At 37.7% G+C, this 17298-nt stretch overlaps 1 protein-coding gene across 1 annotated transcript in view; it reads right to left on the reverse strand.

Annotated features, from left to right (window-relative positions):
• Positions 1-17298, reverse strand: part of LOC107671773 (ryanodine receptor 3-like) — a 62624-nt gene that overhangs the window by 11538 nt on the left and 33788 nt on the right. The window contains exons 43-81 of the mRNA XM_016464733.1: positions 16673-16813; positions 15695-15858; positions 15521-15599; positions 15314-15403; positions 15059-15205; positions 14902-14961; positions 14548-14623; positions 14333-14456; positions 13661-13776; positions 13486-13553; positions 13255-13376; positions 12881-12930; positions 12722-12782; positions 12403-12641; positions 11846-11927; positions 11625-11755; positions 11107-11424; positions 10767-11007; positions 10504-10591; positions 10321-10413; positions 10147-10153; positions 9884-9891; positions 9611-9781; positions 9470-9529; positions 8276-8410; positions 7023-7135; positions 6194-6290; positions 4224-4336; positions 4105-4156; positions 3937-3996; positions 3716-3815; positions 3550-3629; positions 3379-3455; positions 3230-3303; positions 1696-1713; positions 881-961; positions 553-641; positions 313-441; positions 122-226 (exon numbers count right to left, since the gene is read on the reverse strand). Of these exons, the coding sequence (XP_016320219.1) occupies positions 122-226; positions 313-441; positions 553-641; positions 881-961; positions 1696-1713; positions 3230-3303; positions 3379-3455; positions 3550-3629; positions 3716-3815; positions 3937-3996; positions 4105-4156; positions 4224-4336; positions 6194-6290; positions 7023-7135; positions 8276-8410; positions 9470-9529; positions 9611-9781; positions 9884-9891; positions 10147-10153; positions 10321-10413; positions 10504-10591; positions 10767-11007; positions 11107-11424; positions 11625-11755; positions 11846-11927; positions 12403-12641; positions 12722-12782; positions 12881-12930; positions 13255-13376; positions 13486-13553; positions 13661-13776; positions 14333-14456; positions 14548-14623; positions 14902-14961; positions 15059-15205; positions 15314-15403; positions 15521-15599; positions 15695-15858; positions 16673-16813 (4059 nt within the window). The remainder of the gene's footprint in view (positions 1-121; positions 227-312; positions 442-552; positions 642-880; positions 962-1695; positions 1714-3229; positions 3304-3378; positions 3456-3549; positions 3630-3715; positions 3816-3936; positions 3997-4104; positions 4157-4223; positions 4337-6193; positions 6291-7022; positions 7136-8275; positions 8411-9469; positions 9530-9610; positions 9782-9883; positions 9892-10146; positions 10154-10320; positions 10414-10503; positions 10592-10766; positions 11008-11106; positions 11425-11624; positions 11756-11845; positions 11928-12402; positions 12642-12721; positions 12783-12880; positions 12931-13254; positions 13377-13485; positions 13554-13660; positions 13777-14332; positions 14457-14547; positions 14624-14901; positions 14962-15058; positions 15206-15313; positions 15404-15520; positions 15600-15694; positions 15859-16672; positions 16814-17298) is intronic.

Below are 17298 nucleotides of genomic sequence, written 5' to 3' on the forward strand. Positions count from 1 at the left end.
GCAAGTGTCTGAGAGTGCAAGTCTGAGAATGCAAGTCTGAGAGTGCAAGTGCAAGTCTGCAGCCAGACCCTCTTGTCTTATTTGGTAATCGCTACACATTAACAGTGGCCTGACTGGTTACCTGTGACAGTTTCATTTGCATGTTTGCGAAAACATGCAGGAACCCGACCACTGCGTCCCACAACCTGCTGTGTGCCAAACTTTGCTGATTCCCTATACAAGGGCCCTAAAATGAGAAAATACAGTCTTATGAAATGCAAAGACATCCACTGAATTCTAATATAGAGTACTAGTGTAGAGTATATGCATTACCTGAATGTACTCAGTGAGTGAGTTAAAGATTTGTTTGGCTACTGCCAAAGCTTTGGAGAAGTTAAGTTGGCCAGCCTCATCCATGATATCTTTCCCAGAGTAATACCAGTAGAAATCACTTATAGATTCCTGGTGGTGAAAACAAGTTTGACCATTACAGAGGACTCAAGTTGAGCAGATTCCTGAGAATTCAAAGCTATATAACACATCTACATACTGTATGTATTTAGTTTGTGTTACCTGTAGACGTAATAGGTAGTCCACAGTGCTAATGATGATGTTGACTGTAGTAGTGTTTCCACTCTGGGTCCGCAAGAAGTTTTGGAAATCTGTTGAGGAAATTTAAAATGTAAATAGTAAAGAATATGCAGTGAAGCATAGTTTTTCTGTGAAATCTTAATTCTTGGTTCATTGGTAATGCCTTGCAAATCATTGTTTTTCTGTAAATGTATTAAACATTGTGTTTAATAAATGTTAATATAATTAAAAGTATAATTAGTTCATATTTTTATTTAGTTTAAAAAAGCAGCATTACATAGAAAAAATATATGCCATTTTTCAGTCTTACCATTATTGTGCCCCTCGCATAGAAGTTGCAAAAATCTAAACAGATCCTTTGTAAAGTCATCATTTTGTAGTACTTTGGAACCTTAAAACATGACAGAATTGCAATTATTTCTGGGCCATATTTTTAAAGCCAAACTAAATGACATTTACATCAGTCTCAAGCAAGCAGGTGACTAGCACATTTTTTGGGAGCTTGCTTTAGATTGTAGGCTCACAACTGCATCCCAAGAACTGACTGGAAAAAGAAAGGCTTGTCGATTAATACACAGAAATGACAGAAATTTCAAGAAGCTGGGTTAGCGAGGTAACTTTCACAAGAACGGTGTACAGCAATACTTGACAGTAATACTTGACATGATTTTAATGATTCTGTTGTATCATATTGTACACAAAGTCATCCTTGTGAAAGTTAGTCATGTGAGAAACCAGCTTTGTGAAATAGCCCCAGATTCACAGCATGGCAAAGCTCTTTGCTCATTTTGTAGCTGTGGTATAATCTTTAGCTGAGTGTACACCTCTTTGAACATATATGAATTTTTTTCAACACTGTATGAATACAGATGATTCGTAATGTTCACATGGAAGGCAAAATGTTCCCATTTAGTGAACTAGTTTAGTAAAGTTAGGTTAGGTAAATGAGCCTGGCTTTAGTCTTAGTTCTGTCTTAATTCTGTGTCAGCATGCATTAGTCTCTACAAGCCAGCCCTGAAAAGTAGTGCATTCATATCACCAATAGCAGGGGAGAAGAAAAAGTTTCGCGAAATTGCGACATGCCAGGATTCAGCATTGCGAAATGAGTAGCTAAACTATATTTACCCCTCTCTTTCACGTTGACTGCAGTCCAGTATAAAATGATGGAAAACAAACAAAGAGAGCAGACATAAGCAAATGGAGAAAGACTGAATTTCAGAAAGAAATCAGAAGAGTCATTGAACTTTTAGTGAGAGGATGGACATGCAGTTACAGATGTTTAGATGTGTTTCATGGAATGTAAGACCTCTTGTTTTTATTAAGATGCAACCCATAACAAATGAAATTCAAGCAGGACCACATACTGTGTAACACATATACATCAGATTATTCACTGGGATCGGACAAGGCTTTATTTGTTTTGTGAGTATAGGGTCATCCTGCAAAATCAGTAGTTAAAGAAGGTGTTAGTATTATTTCTAGTGCAGTGGTTTTAGTCATGTTCTGTATCATACTTGATGTCTGTTGCCTTTCAGCAATATGGCTAATAAAAGCTATTACTGTAGGTCAAACTCTCCAAGCCTTTCAAGAATATATCTAGGTTGTATTTCTATATATCTGGGTTGTATACATCTGGGATTTATTTCACCCCAAAATCAAAAGTGTAAAAAATCAGAAATTAGAATGTATATAAAGTTGAATAAAAATGTACTCAGCTGTATAAAATACTTTCTCGTTAAAGTAAGGCTAAAATTCATATACTTAAATAATTTAATTTTAATAACATTTTATTTTAATAAAAATGGATGAGATGATTCTCATTACTGTGTTACAGTAGTTATAATCAGAATAATGAAAAGTAAAATAAATAAAACATCCAGAGAGATTACAGTATGCTTGGGTACTTGTCTAGGAAATTATGTCCCAAAGCAATTCTTTTCCCATTTTGGGGTGAATCAGGCAAACCAAAAGTTTGGAAAAAAGCTCACATTCACCTCAACCCTGTCAGAAATTTATTTATCAAAATTATTATTTATTATTTTGGGGTAAAAGCAAACCAAACAATGAAGAAACAACCCTAAAACATTTACCTCAGCCCTGTCAGAAATACCTTCAGCAACAATATTCATATATTAATTTTTACATATTTTACATTCCTCAGAATTAATGAAGTGTGTCCTAATTATTGTATTATTTTTTCTCTCTCTAAAGTTGTTGTGCATAGCATAATCACACCACCGTGGTCCTTCATTTCACCTTTGAAGATGAAGCCCTTTAAATTACTGGACAATGAAACATTTAATGTTAATGGCATCACATAGACATTTGACACTGCATGAGGAAAATATTGCAACTTCCACTGTTGCAGTGAATACATGTACACACATTATTAACAGTGCAATTCACAAAGTTATCAGAGTGCAGCATTTGCCAGCTGGCCAAAGGAAGGACCAAAACTGATACCACTGCCAATGATGTACAGTACTAAAAAGAAGCTAATATACTCTGCATATACAGTATATACAAACACAAAACTTGTGTTTTGTAGCCTAATGGCAGGAGAGATACAATGCAGATGTTGTTCTCAAATACATCAACTAATTAATCACAGTACTCAGTAAAAAGTGCAGATAGAGAAGAATAAAGCTTATTGGCTTACTTGACCCCTCGTCAGTCACCATTCCAAGACTCTCTGCCTTATTTTGCCTTTCAAATGCATTTAAATCCAGCACACTGCCAGAGATACAGAGTCAGAATTAATAATCACTGTAGGGCAAAATGGATAAGCGCAAAACTGTTCACACCCACCTGCAAGACATCATTAGTCCGGATAAACTTTTAAAGAAGCCCGCATCTCGTTTTTCCTTCAAATAATCCAGCATTTTCTAAAGAATTATAAAGCATTAACACATTTTCTGAGCTCAGTATCCTCTGTGAGACAAAACTAACATTTGCCTAGTCAATTTGACAGAGCTTTACCTGCTGGACAAGAACGTTGCCTCCATTTAGGATAGAAATGCCCAATTTAAGGGTGCCAGTCACCATAGGACCAAGTCGGCCTGCAAGCAAACAAATGCTGCTTTAGGAAATCCAATGAATTAGGACTTTAGAGAGAGCAAAAGGGGTCAGAAATAGAGACGTGTACCTTTACTGGCACTGATCATCTGTAGCACCATCTCAGCAGCCCCTCGGGCGTGAAGTCTGGCCTGCTGGTACAGAATCTTCTGCTTCTCCATTTCTTTTTCCTGTGAGAGACATCAAAAGTGTTGAAATTTACATTGCTTACAGTCCATGAAACATCATATGCGTTCTTTTTCATTAAGATTTTTTTTTTGCTCCTTTAATTAAAGTCCAGGATTTTAATACCTCAAATGTTTTTTCTTTTCCCTCCTCTTCCTCTTCTTCTTCCTCATTCTCGGCACAGCTCTGTAAATTAAAATATTGATTCAACTGAAACTCTTTAAAACATTTACAATATAAATTAAGAAGGATTAATATAAATTAAGCGTTAATTTAATTAAATACAACACTGACCTTCGCCATCATGTCAGCATATGCAATGTAGAGAGGATCCTCTTCTAGAAAACTACAAAAAAAGGAGTCAGTTGTTTATCTATTATTGAATTAGTAAGTATTTACTTCTATGTACTAACCTTCTCTCCGTCAGAGCATTGTGACTGAAGTGAAGGATGAGCTGATGAAGAGGGTCTGGCTGAACTGCAGCTTCTTCTTCCTCTTCTTCCTCTACCACAGTCATGGGAGTTTTCTGCAGGAAGAGCCACTGAAGTTATAAAAACAGAAGTTTTCCGCAATCTGTTGATCACCAGCTTTCTTTTTCTCTCTAACTCTATTTATCCCCCACATTTTTATTTTTTTTTGTGCTATAATCAGAAGTATAATTTTATAGACCTTAGTTTCTATGACAGCTGTCATTTAAATTTGTTTATAAACCAAATGATGACGCACAAACACACTCTGACACTGCAATCACCCTTTCACTCAAACCATGCTCATCTACCTTATTACCAGGGCTGGGCTAAATTCAGAATTTAAGAATTGGCTCCCTTTCATTTAAGTGTAAATTTGAATTCTGTTGGCCATGTCCCATAGGATGATGAATTGGAACTACAAGTAAAGGAAACTCAACAGTAGCCAACACTACAGCAAAATATTAATAGCAGATCACTTCTAAGTCTTATAAACAGCTTGAAGAGATAAATTATAGCAGTCTGGAAAATAAAGCAATAGCTGCATGTATGATAACTTGTTTATGTGTAATTCATACTGAAAAAATGAAATGTATTAAAAACTACTATGAATTTCTTTGAACTCATTCAGTTTAATTCTACTTCCTTCAATTCAAATTACAATTATATTTCTGCTTCCTGTTCTACAGTACTTCAGTTCAAATTTAGGAGCTAAATTCTCAATTCTCAATGGTGCACAGCCCGAAACAAATAAATTCTTCAGTATTACAAGTCAAACCATTACATCACATACACCAAAAAACCTTTTTAAAACACTAAAAGCTGATTCTCCCTGATATGACAATAAACATATGAAATAAACACATTAGACACTATGCAATTTAGTTTCATTACAATAATTTTCAGCATTATGACTCCAATAGTTTGCATCCTGATCTTGTAGCAAGAGGCTCTGGATTTAAATTAGACATGCAGTTATTTTACACAAAGACAGTGTCTCTCTGTTCAGGCCCCGTGAAGCAACTTTAAATCTAATCTTTAAACTTGGATCAGATGTGCAGCACAACTGGGTTAAATTTGTTGGATCTTGGACGTCCACTGGGCCTCAACTGAGAAACACTTGTTGGGATGACATAGTGACCTGAGCATGGTTACTGGAGTCTGATCGGATGCTCCAGAATAACACAGAGACCAATGACCAGCTCAGGATAAACATGCAAAATCACATGGAGACACGGCAATGGAAATGGATTTGCAGTGTGTAAGTGTTAAGTACTATTGCAAATGGATTTTTTTCATTATTAAACAAATATTAATAAAAGGGTGTCTTCACAAGATTTGAATGAGTGTCAAATTATCAGTGTTTACCATTAATAACAATAACAGTAAGAATTTATTCCAGAGTCAATTAAATATTTCATCACGACTCAAAATAATTCCCATTCATTAATGAATATATTCTTAATTATGACGCGCAAATCAGGCGGGTCGATTTACACCGCAGACTGAACTTCAGCTGACACATGATCTCTACATGAGGTGAACATGCCACTGACTCTCACAACAAATGAGACTTACGAAAGAAAGACGACACCCAAAGAACAAAGCAGAGCATCGCGGGGAAAATCCGCTCCTCTTACCACGGCTGCGCTGAAACGGACTGCTTTTCTAGTGAGATGGCGGGAACTGAGGCTCAGCCGAAAGTCATGCATGCCTTGGCTGCTGTGCCTCGGTCGGTAGTGTGTCACGCAACCAGCAGAGCTGAACACAGGCCAGGATGAGTACATGAGGCGGGCAGAGACGTGCTCCCGCGTCTTAGCGGGCACGATGCTGGCCACAGAGCATTCGGCCACCGAGAAGGCACCAGCAGGCACACACAGCACACGGGGCAGCGCTGATGCCAGCCCGGTACTTACTGCCAAGTCCTGCACTAGCTTCTCCTCAAAGGAGTACTCCTCTGTCTCTATCCAAAGTCTCTGATAGCCACTGAGGAAGAGGTTAATCGAGCGATGCCTGAAGAGTGGGGGGGGGAGAGGGAGGTTAAGAGGAAGATGAAGGAAGGAGGTGCATTCTGTGGTGTGAGAGGAAGATGTACAGTCCATGGCCTCATCTGACTGGTCACCTTAATGAGGAAGTCCATGAAAGCTACCATTTAAATGATCACTGTTGCACAAAGAACTCTTGAGGTCAAGAATCTTCCACCCACCCTGAAACTTCCCGTCGCTACATAAAAGCAAAGAGACCCGGCAGAAACCGAAGGTGACCATTCAGAGTGGCGGCGCTAACTGTATGCTTGTGCTCAGCCCTTAGCTTGGAGAATGGAAGAGGAGGAGGAGGACGAGGAGTTTGGGATCATGAGTTCTCTTAGTCTGACATTACCGTTAGCATGGAGAACAGACGGTCAAAGCTGGAGGTATGGTACACCTTTTCCAGCCAAACGTACCGATAGCCATTCAGGAAGTCATTATTATTTTTGTATCTGAGGTGTGTTATGGAGACAACAGAAAGGGACAGGTTTTAGGAGGAGGAAGAAAGGAGCACGGAAAAGCACCAAGTAAAACACTTTGCAGCACATTTAAACAGGATAGAGGGAGTATAGAATGCATTCAGATGCATTTGGAAGGAAGGAATAGCTATCAAGGAAACTTTCAGAAGTTCCTATTGAGTCAGTATATTTTAAAGCTGAATGCTGTGAATGAATATTGCAAAGCTGTAATTCTAATTTAAAGGCTTCCAAGGACATACCTTGGTAAGTTGTAGAGTGGTGCCATGCGGAAACAGGCCACCACGGCACGCTTTCTTTGCTTTGACAGCAGCTTTTGAAACACCATCTTCTTGTTCCTCAGCGGCTGTTCAACCTGAGAGTAAAATATATGTAAAGTTTAATACAAATAAATGTTTTATTTCCTAGTGTTATAAAGTAAAATGTATTTGTCTACTCGCTGTTGAAGACAAAAATAGCAGTCCAAGACAGGAAACTGAATAAAATCAAGATAATGTAACATCTTTGGGTAAATAAATCACAATTTGTGATTTTATCAAAATTAGTGGTCAGGTATCATCGACTAACAATAAACATTTATTAATCTAGGGTTCATCAACACCTATTAATCTAGGTGTCGATTAATTAAAAAAAATGTCATTATGTGATTAATCTTGACAAATTACACATTCAAATTTGTAATTATAAATATAATTTTCACATTGAATCTCCAAACTGATGTAGAAACAACATAAATTCAGTATTGTAAATAATGGATATATTAAATCTGTTACAAATATAATAAATATATTTGTTTAATGGCATATTTTACTAACTAGGCCTAACTATGACAGACACATTATTATATTGGTTTTATTTATTAACAATTACAGAACATTAAAAATATTATAACAATTTTTAATTTAAGTGAACCTAAAACATTAACGCCACACAGATAACGTGATCATATACTGTAATGCTAGCCAAAGGATGTGGAGAAAAGACATTAGCATAACTACTTCAGCAAGTGAAAAAATGATGCTGCATTAATGCATTAAAGGGTCATATGATGCGATTTCAAGTTTTCCTTTCTCTTTGGAGTGTTACAAGCTGTTCGTGAATAGATAAGATACCTGAAGTTGCAAAGACTAAAGTCTCAAAACCAAAGAGATATTCTTTATCAAAGTTAAGACTCTGCCACGCCCCCCTAAAACGGCTCGTTCTAACACGCCCCCACCCTTTAATCTTTAATGTGTACAAATATTAATCACAGAAATGAATTATTTTTCTTAGCCCTAAATAAAATGTTAAAAATGTATATGTAGAAATTAACATTAACCGAGATTAATACATGTTTTAAAAGTGTTGCTCATTGTTAGTTCATGAAACCAAAAGTTAACAAATTGAACTTTACTGTGAAGTGTTAACCAATAAATAAGGTTGCTGACACAGTGTGGGCAGATGAGGAAATGGCATTACATATCACGAGTGAATTTCATTTTTATGCCAGCTGTACCTGATCAAGGTGGTAGACAGCAGCGGAGATGGATTGAACTCTCTCCACATTATGCTCTTGGTCTGGAGGTCCCTCATTCTTCACCACAACATCTCTATAGAGGTTCACCTGCCACTGCACTGCTGGATCTGCTGACTGTGATGGGACAAGAAACACCAATAAGCCAATGTCAACATTTCAGCATCTAATCATGTATGTGAGATTGTGATTTGCTTCTCCAGACCTTCTCCTGAAGATGGAGGTTCTTCCTCAGGTAATCCTTAACCTCATCATCTGTGTCTTTCTGTTAAACAGAGAAACAGTTTGAGGTTTGTTACAGATCTCCAATAAAGCATAATTAAGACAACAAGAAATACACTCACCAGACTGTAACGGATCTTGGCAAGGGAAATGAGCTCCGAAAGGTTTTTTTCTTATCTCTTTTAATTGACTACGAAATCAAATACACTGGTGAAAACAATTTGTATTCTGTAATATTTTTTCCTATATTTTCCTAATTGTCAATTTAATTCAAAATATATTGTTTAGTTTCTATAGGCTACTGTAATAAATGCTATATCAGTTAGCACTGCATCATTCAGATACTTTATATATTGCCTGGAAATGACTTGAAAAACACACATAAACCATATATAAACCGAGTATGAATGAAACATACACTGCATGAGAGTGTTTAGCGCTCCGTAATGTTCACATCTCCTCATTTCAGATACGAATAAAACACCAGGTCATGCATAGACTTTTTTTAGTTAAAGTTACATGTATATTTAGTTTGTTTCGCCGGAGCACCACCCGAGTCTTCTCCTCCCATTTCGCTTGATTCCCACGTCTGCCACCTGCGCAGATATCAACAGCGCAACTGGGTTTTAGGTTGCCAGGTTGAGGTCACAAATGGGTTGAAATTTGTATGATGTATCGATTGTGTGAGTAGGATGCGTTTCATACAAGATCTGGCAGCTGGACAACCTTGGGATAATATATTGATGTGATCATTCATATAACGAGGTTTGGGACACGCAAATGATGGGAGTTTCGCGGGAGAAATAACAAAACGGGAGGGGTGCGGTAGATGAGTGTGAAATACGGGAGACTCCCAGGAAAAACGGGAGTGTTGACAGGTATGCCAATAATAAGCCAATGTCAACACTTCAGCATCTAATCATGTATGTTAGATTATGATTTGCTTCTCCAGACCTTCTCCTGAAGATGGAGGTTCTTCCTCAGGTAATCCTTAACCTCATCATCTGTGTCTTTCTGTTAAACAGAGAAATTGTTAGAGGTTTGTTCTGTAGATCTCCAATAAAGCATAATTAAAGCAACAAGAAATACACTCACCAGACTATAACGGATTTTGGCAAGGGAAATAAGCTCCTGGTCTCCAGGAGTGCACATGTTCAGACCAATGGGCAGCATCTTCTTGTGAGCTGCTACGATAAGGGAAGTCTGAATGGAGTACAACTCTCCTTTTCTCCTTTTTCCTCTTCTGTCTTGGTCCTGACCTCCAGACTGGTTTTACAAAGCAATATATCACACATAAAACACATGGCTGTAGCTCTTCTAATGCCTTTTTGTTTTCATGAACACAGAAGATATTTCCTCATCCTTAACCTCATCATCTGTGTCTTTCTGTTAAACAGAGAAATTGTTAGAGGTTTGTTCTGTAGATCTCCAATAAAGCATAATTAAAGCAACAAGAAATACACTCACCAGACTATAACGGATTTTGGCAAGGGAAATAAGCTCCTGGTCTCCAGGAGTGCACATGTTCAGACCAATGGGCAGCATCTTCTTGTGAGCTGCTACGATAAGGGAAGTCTGAATGGAGTACAACTCTCCTTTTCTCCTTTTTCCTCTTCTGTCTTGGTCCTGACCTCCAGACTGGTTTTACAAAGCAATATATCACACATAAAACACATGGCTGTAGCTCTTCTAATGCCTTTTTGTTTTCATGAACACAGAAGATATTTCCTCTTTAGCTAAGTAATTAGCTCAGAGCTTTTGGGTCCAATTACTTATAGCTAGCAAATTCTTAATATCACACTTACTTTTGACATCTTCGTCTTGCTGTCTCCAGTGAGGAACGCCAGGTTGTTAATTTCATTTTGCACCACAAAATTTTGCTCTTCCCTTTTAAAGTTCTATGAACAAAGAGCAGAAACCAGCTCTGTAAATCTTGAAATAATTGCAAATTCTTGAAAATATTTGTTGGAGACATACAGAGAACTTACATGAGATTTACACCAAAGGATGAAAATCTCTGACACCATTTTGAAAAGTTCAGTTGAATCTGAATCTGGTTGCTTCAGCCATTTGGATCTAGTCAAAAGTCAAATTAACTTATTAACAAAAGCGCAATTAACTTATCTCTGTAGATTGCACCACTTTTTTAGCAGCAATTAAAGTTAAAATGTTTCAGATGTAGTGGGTTAAATTTGTTTGCAGTGGGCATCAAAATTGTTTAGCAGTTTTCTCTCAGGTCGTGGTATAATACCTGTTGTTGTCCACATAACGAATGAGCATTGGATAGAAGGCATACAGATCCCTGCAGAGAACAGCAAACTCATCCAGAATCTGCAGTTCAGCTTCCTGAGTGTCTGTCCTGCTTTCAGCCCTCAGCAGCTCCTCCTCAGCCACTATCTTCACTGTCTTCTTCTTCAGTTTCTCCAGTGTAGGCAGGAAGTGCATTCTAAGAAGATCTGGGCTAGCCTTGCTAATGATAGGCTGGCTATATACTACATAGAAGAGAGTTTACAGATATTTGAGAAGGCATTGCAATCATCCTGTATCAAAGCACTATGTGATCATCACTACCAGTTCAAGTTCACCCTCACCTGCAAGTCTTTTCATCCAAGGGGCGTTATCAATGCCAAGGTTGTTATTGAGAATCTTAAGGATATTGCCCAGGATTAGGCTGAGATGCTCAGATGTGACAGTTGTGCAGCAATTGGTATCAACTGGGGAGTTTTCTGGGCCTTTTGCCCACCAGTAAGACAGGTAGTTACACAACATTGGCAGGATGACCTCGATGACCTGTGGCATCTCTGTGTAGCGTGCTCCAGATTCAGAAATGTCACCAATGTCCTTCATCAGGCCATCCAGATGGGGCATCTCAAGACACATCTCATCCACAGTGTCTGGCATGCTCAAAACTGTAAAATTATTCATTATTAATGCAGCGAATTTAATAAATTATGTTTTTTCTTCAAAAAAAAAAAAAGAATGCCACTGTCACTAAAAGATCAATCTGCCTATTATGATTGGCTGCAAATGAACCATATTTTCATTATATGGTTTCTCACCGAACACCAAATGATTTCAAATAGTCTCCGATCCTGCCAAATATACTCACTAGCTCGTTCTCTTGGTGTCTTGGTGTTGAAGACAGATTGGGGGTTGTGCATATTTAGGTGGGGTTCCAGGAAGGCAACAGGCATGGCTCCAACCAGTGTGGATAAACATTCACCCAGCACTGGAAGCTGTCTGTAAAAACCCAACATAGTCGTCTCAGTTTCATGAAGAAACAGACAGAGAACAAAACCAAAAGTTCCCTCAGAAATTAATTTTTTGTACTTTTCCACATAGATGTTCTTGCCAGTGCCCAAAGAGTAGAGGCTGGTCAGGATGCGGTAGCAGGACAGCTGAATGTCATCCACTGAAACATACAAATGCAATTATTTTGAGAAATATACTTATTTTACGAGCAAATATATGGCAAATTGAAGTAGGCATGGAAATCCAGCTCCTAATGATTCTGGTTCCTTACATTAAATATTATTTTAGTACTTTTCAAGAAAATATGAGATAATTTGAGATATAATGAGATAATTTGGATACAAATACACTGAAAAAAGTAACTCTTGCAAAAGGTGTGCTTACACAAACTTTTTAATTAATTTTCTATGAGAATTCCTGTTTCCCTGTTTCCTGTTCATCCCATTTCTGTGGCAATTCAGTAATAAATATAAAATCTGGAAAAAAATATAATTCTGGAAGTCAGCATAATGAAAAACTGAGAAGTTTCTAATTTTAATGAGTCTTTATTACATAAGTTTCTCATTATGAGATGTTTTAAGAATCGACTCGTGAGAACAAACATCATACTGTAGGTCAAAGAACAACTGACTCACATAGCAGCTCTACTCCAAACTGGTGTTGGGTGATATGCTGAAAGAGAACCGTCAGGATGGGCAGCAGGGCCGCTGAGGTGTAGCTGATGATCTGGGTAACGCCCTTCATCTGGGTGCGTGACTGACCCATCTTCCCCAGCTTCAAGTTCTCCAGTGTCTTCTCTAGGTCTTCTGCAGCATTCTCAAAGAACGTCCTGACACCAGCCTTCACCAGCTCTGAGCCAGACTTCATCACAGTCCTACGGGTCATAACAGAATCAGTTCAAAACGACTGTTAGCTGGTCAATGATTCAGGCTGCACTGAGATTTTGCTCACTACCTGAAGTCCAGTGAGCGTGACAGGATGTGCAAGCAGCTCACCATGGTGGTGGAGTCACTTCCTGAAAGAACAGAGCGTCTTAAAGCTGTGGAATGAGGTTCGTCAGGCAAAATGAAGCTCAGTTATAAAAAGCATTTGAATACTCTTGAGAAGTCTTACCAAAGAGTGATATTCTATGTCTGACAAGGGCTGCCAGCTTACAGAATAGACTAAGGAAGAATGATTCAAGTTAGCATGAATGTACATAAAACAATCCTTGCATTCGAATATGCAGAGAACATGCAAAAAAATGTCAGAGAACTCCAAGCTTGATGGCTCCTTTAAAATGTAAGTGCCACCTTATAAAAAGCTGAAAAGTCCGCACTTCACTGAATTCCATATATACGCTGAAGGAATAGGAATTCTGACACATCCTGGATAAATAGGTTTATACTATTATGTGTTGAAAGTTAACTAATTAAGTATTATTACACTTTTTCAGCATGCATTTATATAATATGGATAAGAATTTGGCTTTGTTGTAACAGCAGCACCTGGTGATCATCTCCTTCTCTTTGTTAGATGCGTAGCCACTGCTGCTCAGGCTGATATTGGGAGATGACAGGAAGTACAAGCAGTGGTTTTTGAAGTACTGGTCTATGAGGGGCAGCAGAACCTATGTTGTAAGCAATCAAGAAAAAAAACTTGGCCTTTAACTTCTATGGAATATTAAAATTCAAGACAGTTCTGCGTAAGTGCGTGTTTGCTTGAAAACTGAACACTACCTTAGCAAAGAACTTGATCTCTTGATCATGGGGAGATTTTTCTGTCTTCCCACTGGTAGCCAAAGCCTCTGAAAAAGTTATGCAGAGAAAACAACTGATCAGCTTGATATGTTATATTAACATATCAAATTTTCTATCAGTCCATCAATCTGTTATATTCATCATTTTTTCTCACCAAGATGGGCGATAAACTCCTGTGCAGAATCGACATAATTCAAGAGCCTCTTGAGGAACTTATAGGCAATCCTCTTTTCCATAGAAGAGGAATCCTGCTCCATGTCCTTCAGACCTCTGCGTATGCACAGGAAAAAATGTTGCAAACATCCTGTAGTATAGTGGTTCTGGCTTTGTTTCAAGACCCAGACTGGAAATCAACACTGTACAATAATTGTTTGTAATACAAAAGTAGCAATAATTTCCTGAAAATCAAACATAAAATATTACACAAGGTACAAACATTGAAGCACTATTATTATTATTACAATTTCAAAATAATTGTTTTCTGTTCTAATATATTTTTAAAATGTAATTTATTCCTGTGATGTCAACGCTGCATTTTCAGCATCATTACTCCAGTCTTCAGTGTCACATGATCCTTCAGAAATGGTTCTAAAATGCTGATTTTAACTGATCATTAGTGTTGAAAATAGTTGTGCTGCTTAATATTTTTGTGAAAAAACTTTTTTTGTTGAACAGAAAAGAATAGAATCTTTTCTAACATTATAAATAAAAACATCCATCTTTGCTGAATAAAAGTATTAGTGTCTTTAAAAATCTTACAGACCCTGAGCATCTGAATGGAATCTTTTTTTCTGATAATTTAGAACAGTTTTGAGAGAACACTGACCTGCTGATGGCATATCCATTGACCTGCAGGAATTTAAAGAGTTCTTGGGCCTTCTCTCGATCTCTGTACTTCTCCTTTGCCGTCAGTGTGTCGTACGGTACCAACAATGGATGACTTCCTCCTCCTTTCGATGACAACACACAGTGAGTCAATGCATCTGGGACAGCTTAGACAGGATTGAGCCAAACAGACTTTTTCCAGGAGAAAAGCATCACCTTTACTATCAAGTTCCTTTTTCTTCTTCTTTGCCCAAATGTTGTGGTAATTTTCTGCAACTGTTTCAACCATTGCCTGTTGAAATTATTTCAATGAAAATACAGATTTAATACACAATATATGAAATATGGGTAACACTTTATTTTTAGGTGTCCTTGTTAGAAGTTATGTGAACTTACTATTATAATAACAATAAATGATGCATAATTACATGCAAGTAACCCTAACCCTAACCATATAGTAAGTGCATGTAGTTAATTAATATCACTCAGTACTTAAATGTATAATTACACTGTAACAAGGACACCTTAAAATAAAGTGTAACAGAAATGTGCAATTCGATTCACACTTGCCTGTAGTTCTCTTGATAGAATAACATTTTCCAAATCTTGTGGGGCTGGAATAAACTCACCCTGTAAAGTGGAGAAGAGGCAACACAATGTGCTAAATGCTTTGATTTGTTGACAGACGCTACAAAGAAATAAACACCTTCCTGCTGTCTAACATTACCTGAGAGGACTCTGATATCTTGCGCTGTTTTTCTGATTCCCTTTGCTGGAACATGGCCTCTCCTTCTTTGGCTCTCTCAATGTTCCATCCCATTGCCAACATGCTCTTCAGAGTCTCTTTCACAGGATAGCGGTAAGTCTCCCTTTCCTATGCAAAGCGACAAATTTAAAGAGATTAAAATTCATCCTTTGAAACTGGCATTTGTGTTAGAGACAAAAATCAATACGGAAGAATGTGATTTGGTTTTATGCGTACCTTTTCACTCAGTGCTTTGTACGGTTTCAGAAGTGGATGAGTTTTAGCTTTGTCATCTACTTTATCTCCCGCAGTCCAGCCGAGAGCGATCTATCACCACACAAGATAAAACAAGCAGTCATGCTTTGTCTAATTCAACAGAAGAGTAGATCGAGTGGCACAATAAAGCGTGCAAGATTAATGGGATGAGTTTTAACAATGTCCAACCTTCTCAGAGGACCATTTCTCATGGGAATGCGCAGCAAACTTGCTTGCTATGTAATCTAGCTTTTCAGGCAGCGAGATGCTAAAAGACAAACAGTATATTGTGAAGTCCACTGAAAGGTCAAATTAAAGGATTTCTACATGCAGTTTCTTGGCCAGCATTTCAGTGGTACTTACTTTGCAGTGCTAATAGGCTGGGGGTCGAAGTTGCCTTGTGCATCCACAGAGGCCTGCTTAACTAATGTGGAGCCTGGGCTGGAGTCAACATAATCAGGTGGTATGGCACCAGCTATGGCACTCAGACATGGCATGGCCATTTTGAAAAGCTCTGCATCATATTTCTGTGAAACAGACAATGGAGTCAATGAGCAAAGTTTGATCAAATCTTTGTGGACTAACAAAATAAATGAAATAATTTTATAGTGGTGCTTTCAGTTTGGTGTTTTAATTATTTAGTTATGTTCTTAGTTAAATATTTTTCGATTTAAATAAAAATAAAATCATACATTATTTCTATAGTAAGGGATTTTCTTACCATTCTTACCAAAATGCAAGCACATTTTCAAAAGCTATTTTTTTTTTACATTTACACAGCAACGTAAAAACATGAAACACTGAAAAACAGTGAGACCAGATGCTATGACCACAGAAGTGCACCTTGACCAACAATCAATTTTTGCAGACTTCCTAGTCTATTCTATTAATTTTTTGTGTCACAACAATATAATTTAATAATATAGTGTTTGAATTATCTTAATTTGGGGGCTTTTGCAGCAAATATCAAAATTTGTGTTCACCCAAACATTTAAACTCTGTCGATCCTTTGTGTTATTCTAAACCTGTATGGCTTTCTTTCTTCTGAGGAACACAAAAGAAGATATTTTGAAAATTGTTGGTAACCAAACAACTTTGGTGACCATTGATGTGTGCACAAAAAAAAACAGAGCAATCTCTAAAAAGATATTCTTTTATGTTCCACAGAAGAAAGAAATATCATACAGGTTTGAAATGGCATGAGGGTGAGTAAACAAAGACAAAAAATTACATTTTTGGGTGAACTATCAGTTTTATTTATTGGTATCAAAAACAACAATTTGTTTGAATACATTGTTTGCTTAACTGACAGCCCAGATTTATACTGAAGCATGTTTGTACCTTTTGAGAAAGAGCATCAAAAAGTCCCCAGAAGAGTTTCTTGGTGAGGTGGAGTTCCTCCTCTGATGCCATTCCATAGCTGCCCAGGCCTGTTGGCAGACAGTAGTACTTCCAGTTCTGCTCATAGTGATTGGTCAACAGCTGCAAGGGTAAACAGATATGTGGATTAAGCTGTCAACATTCAGAATACTTTCAATTATACTCTTCAGACAGATTGTTATCTAGAATAGTCTAGAATAAGAGTTGATTTTATACTTGGATTTGACTTAGGGAATTTCATTTTTGGTTCACATGTCTGAAACATAATTTAAAGGTGTGTGTTCTTCTGCCAAGCCCTCTTCTGATAACCCTGCCCTATGGTAGGGTGGTCATGATAGGGTGAGACAGCTGCCAGCAGAGAGACAAGGTGCTGAAACGTTGAGGAGATTACAACCTGCTCACACCTGCCTATCAAAGGATCATGGGTAGGAGGAACTGTGGTGACTAATAGTGGCAGTTGCATCAGGTAATGTGCAATCCAGATGCCCTGTGTGTGTGCAGGGTGTGTAAAGCTGTCAAAACATGAGCCGCGTGACCTCACTGTAGAGAGACGTACTTTTTACCAAGGATGAAGTGTGCCCTTTTAT

This window comes from Sinocyclocheilus anshuiensis, unplaced genomic scaffold (genome assembly GCF_001515605.1).
Source record: "Sinocyclocheilus anshuiensis isolate Anshui unplaced genomic scaffold, SAMN03320099.WGS_v1.1 scaffold148, whole genome shotgun sequence".
NCBI lineage: Eukaryota > Metazoa > Chordata > Actinopteri > Cypriniformes > Cyprinidae > Sinocyclocheilus > Sinocyclocheilus anshuiensis.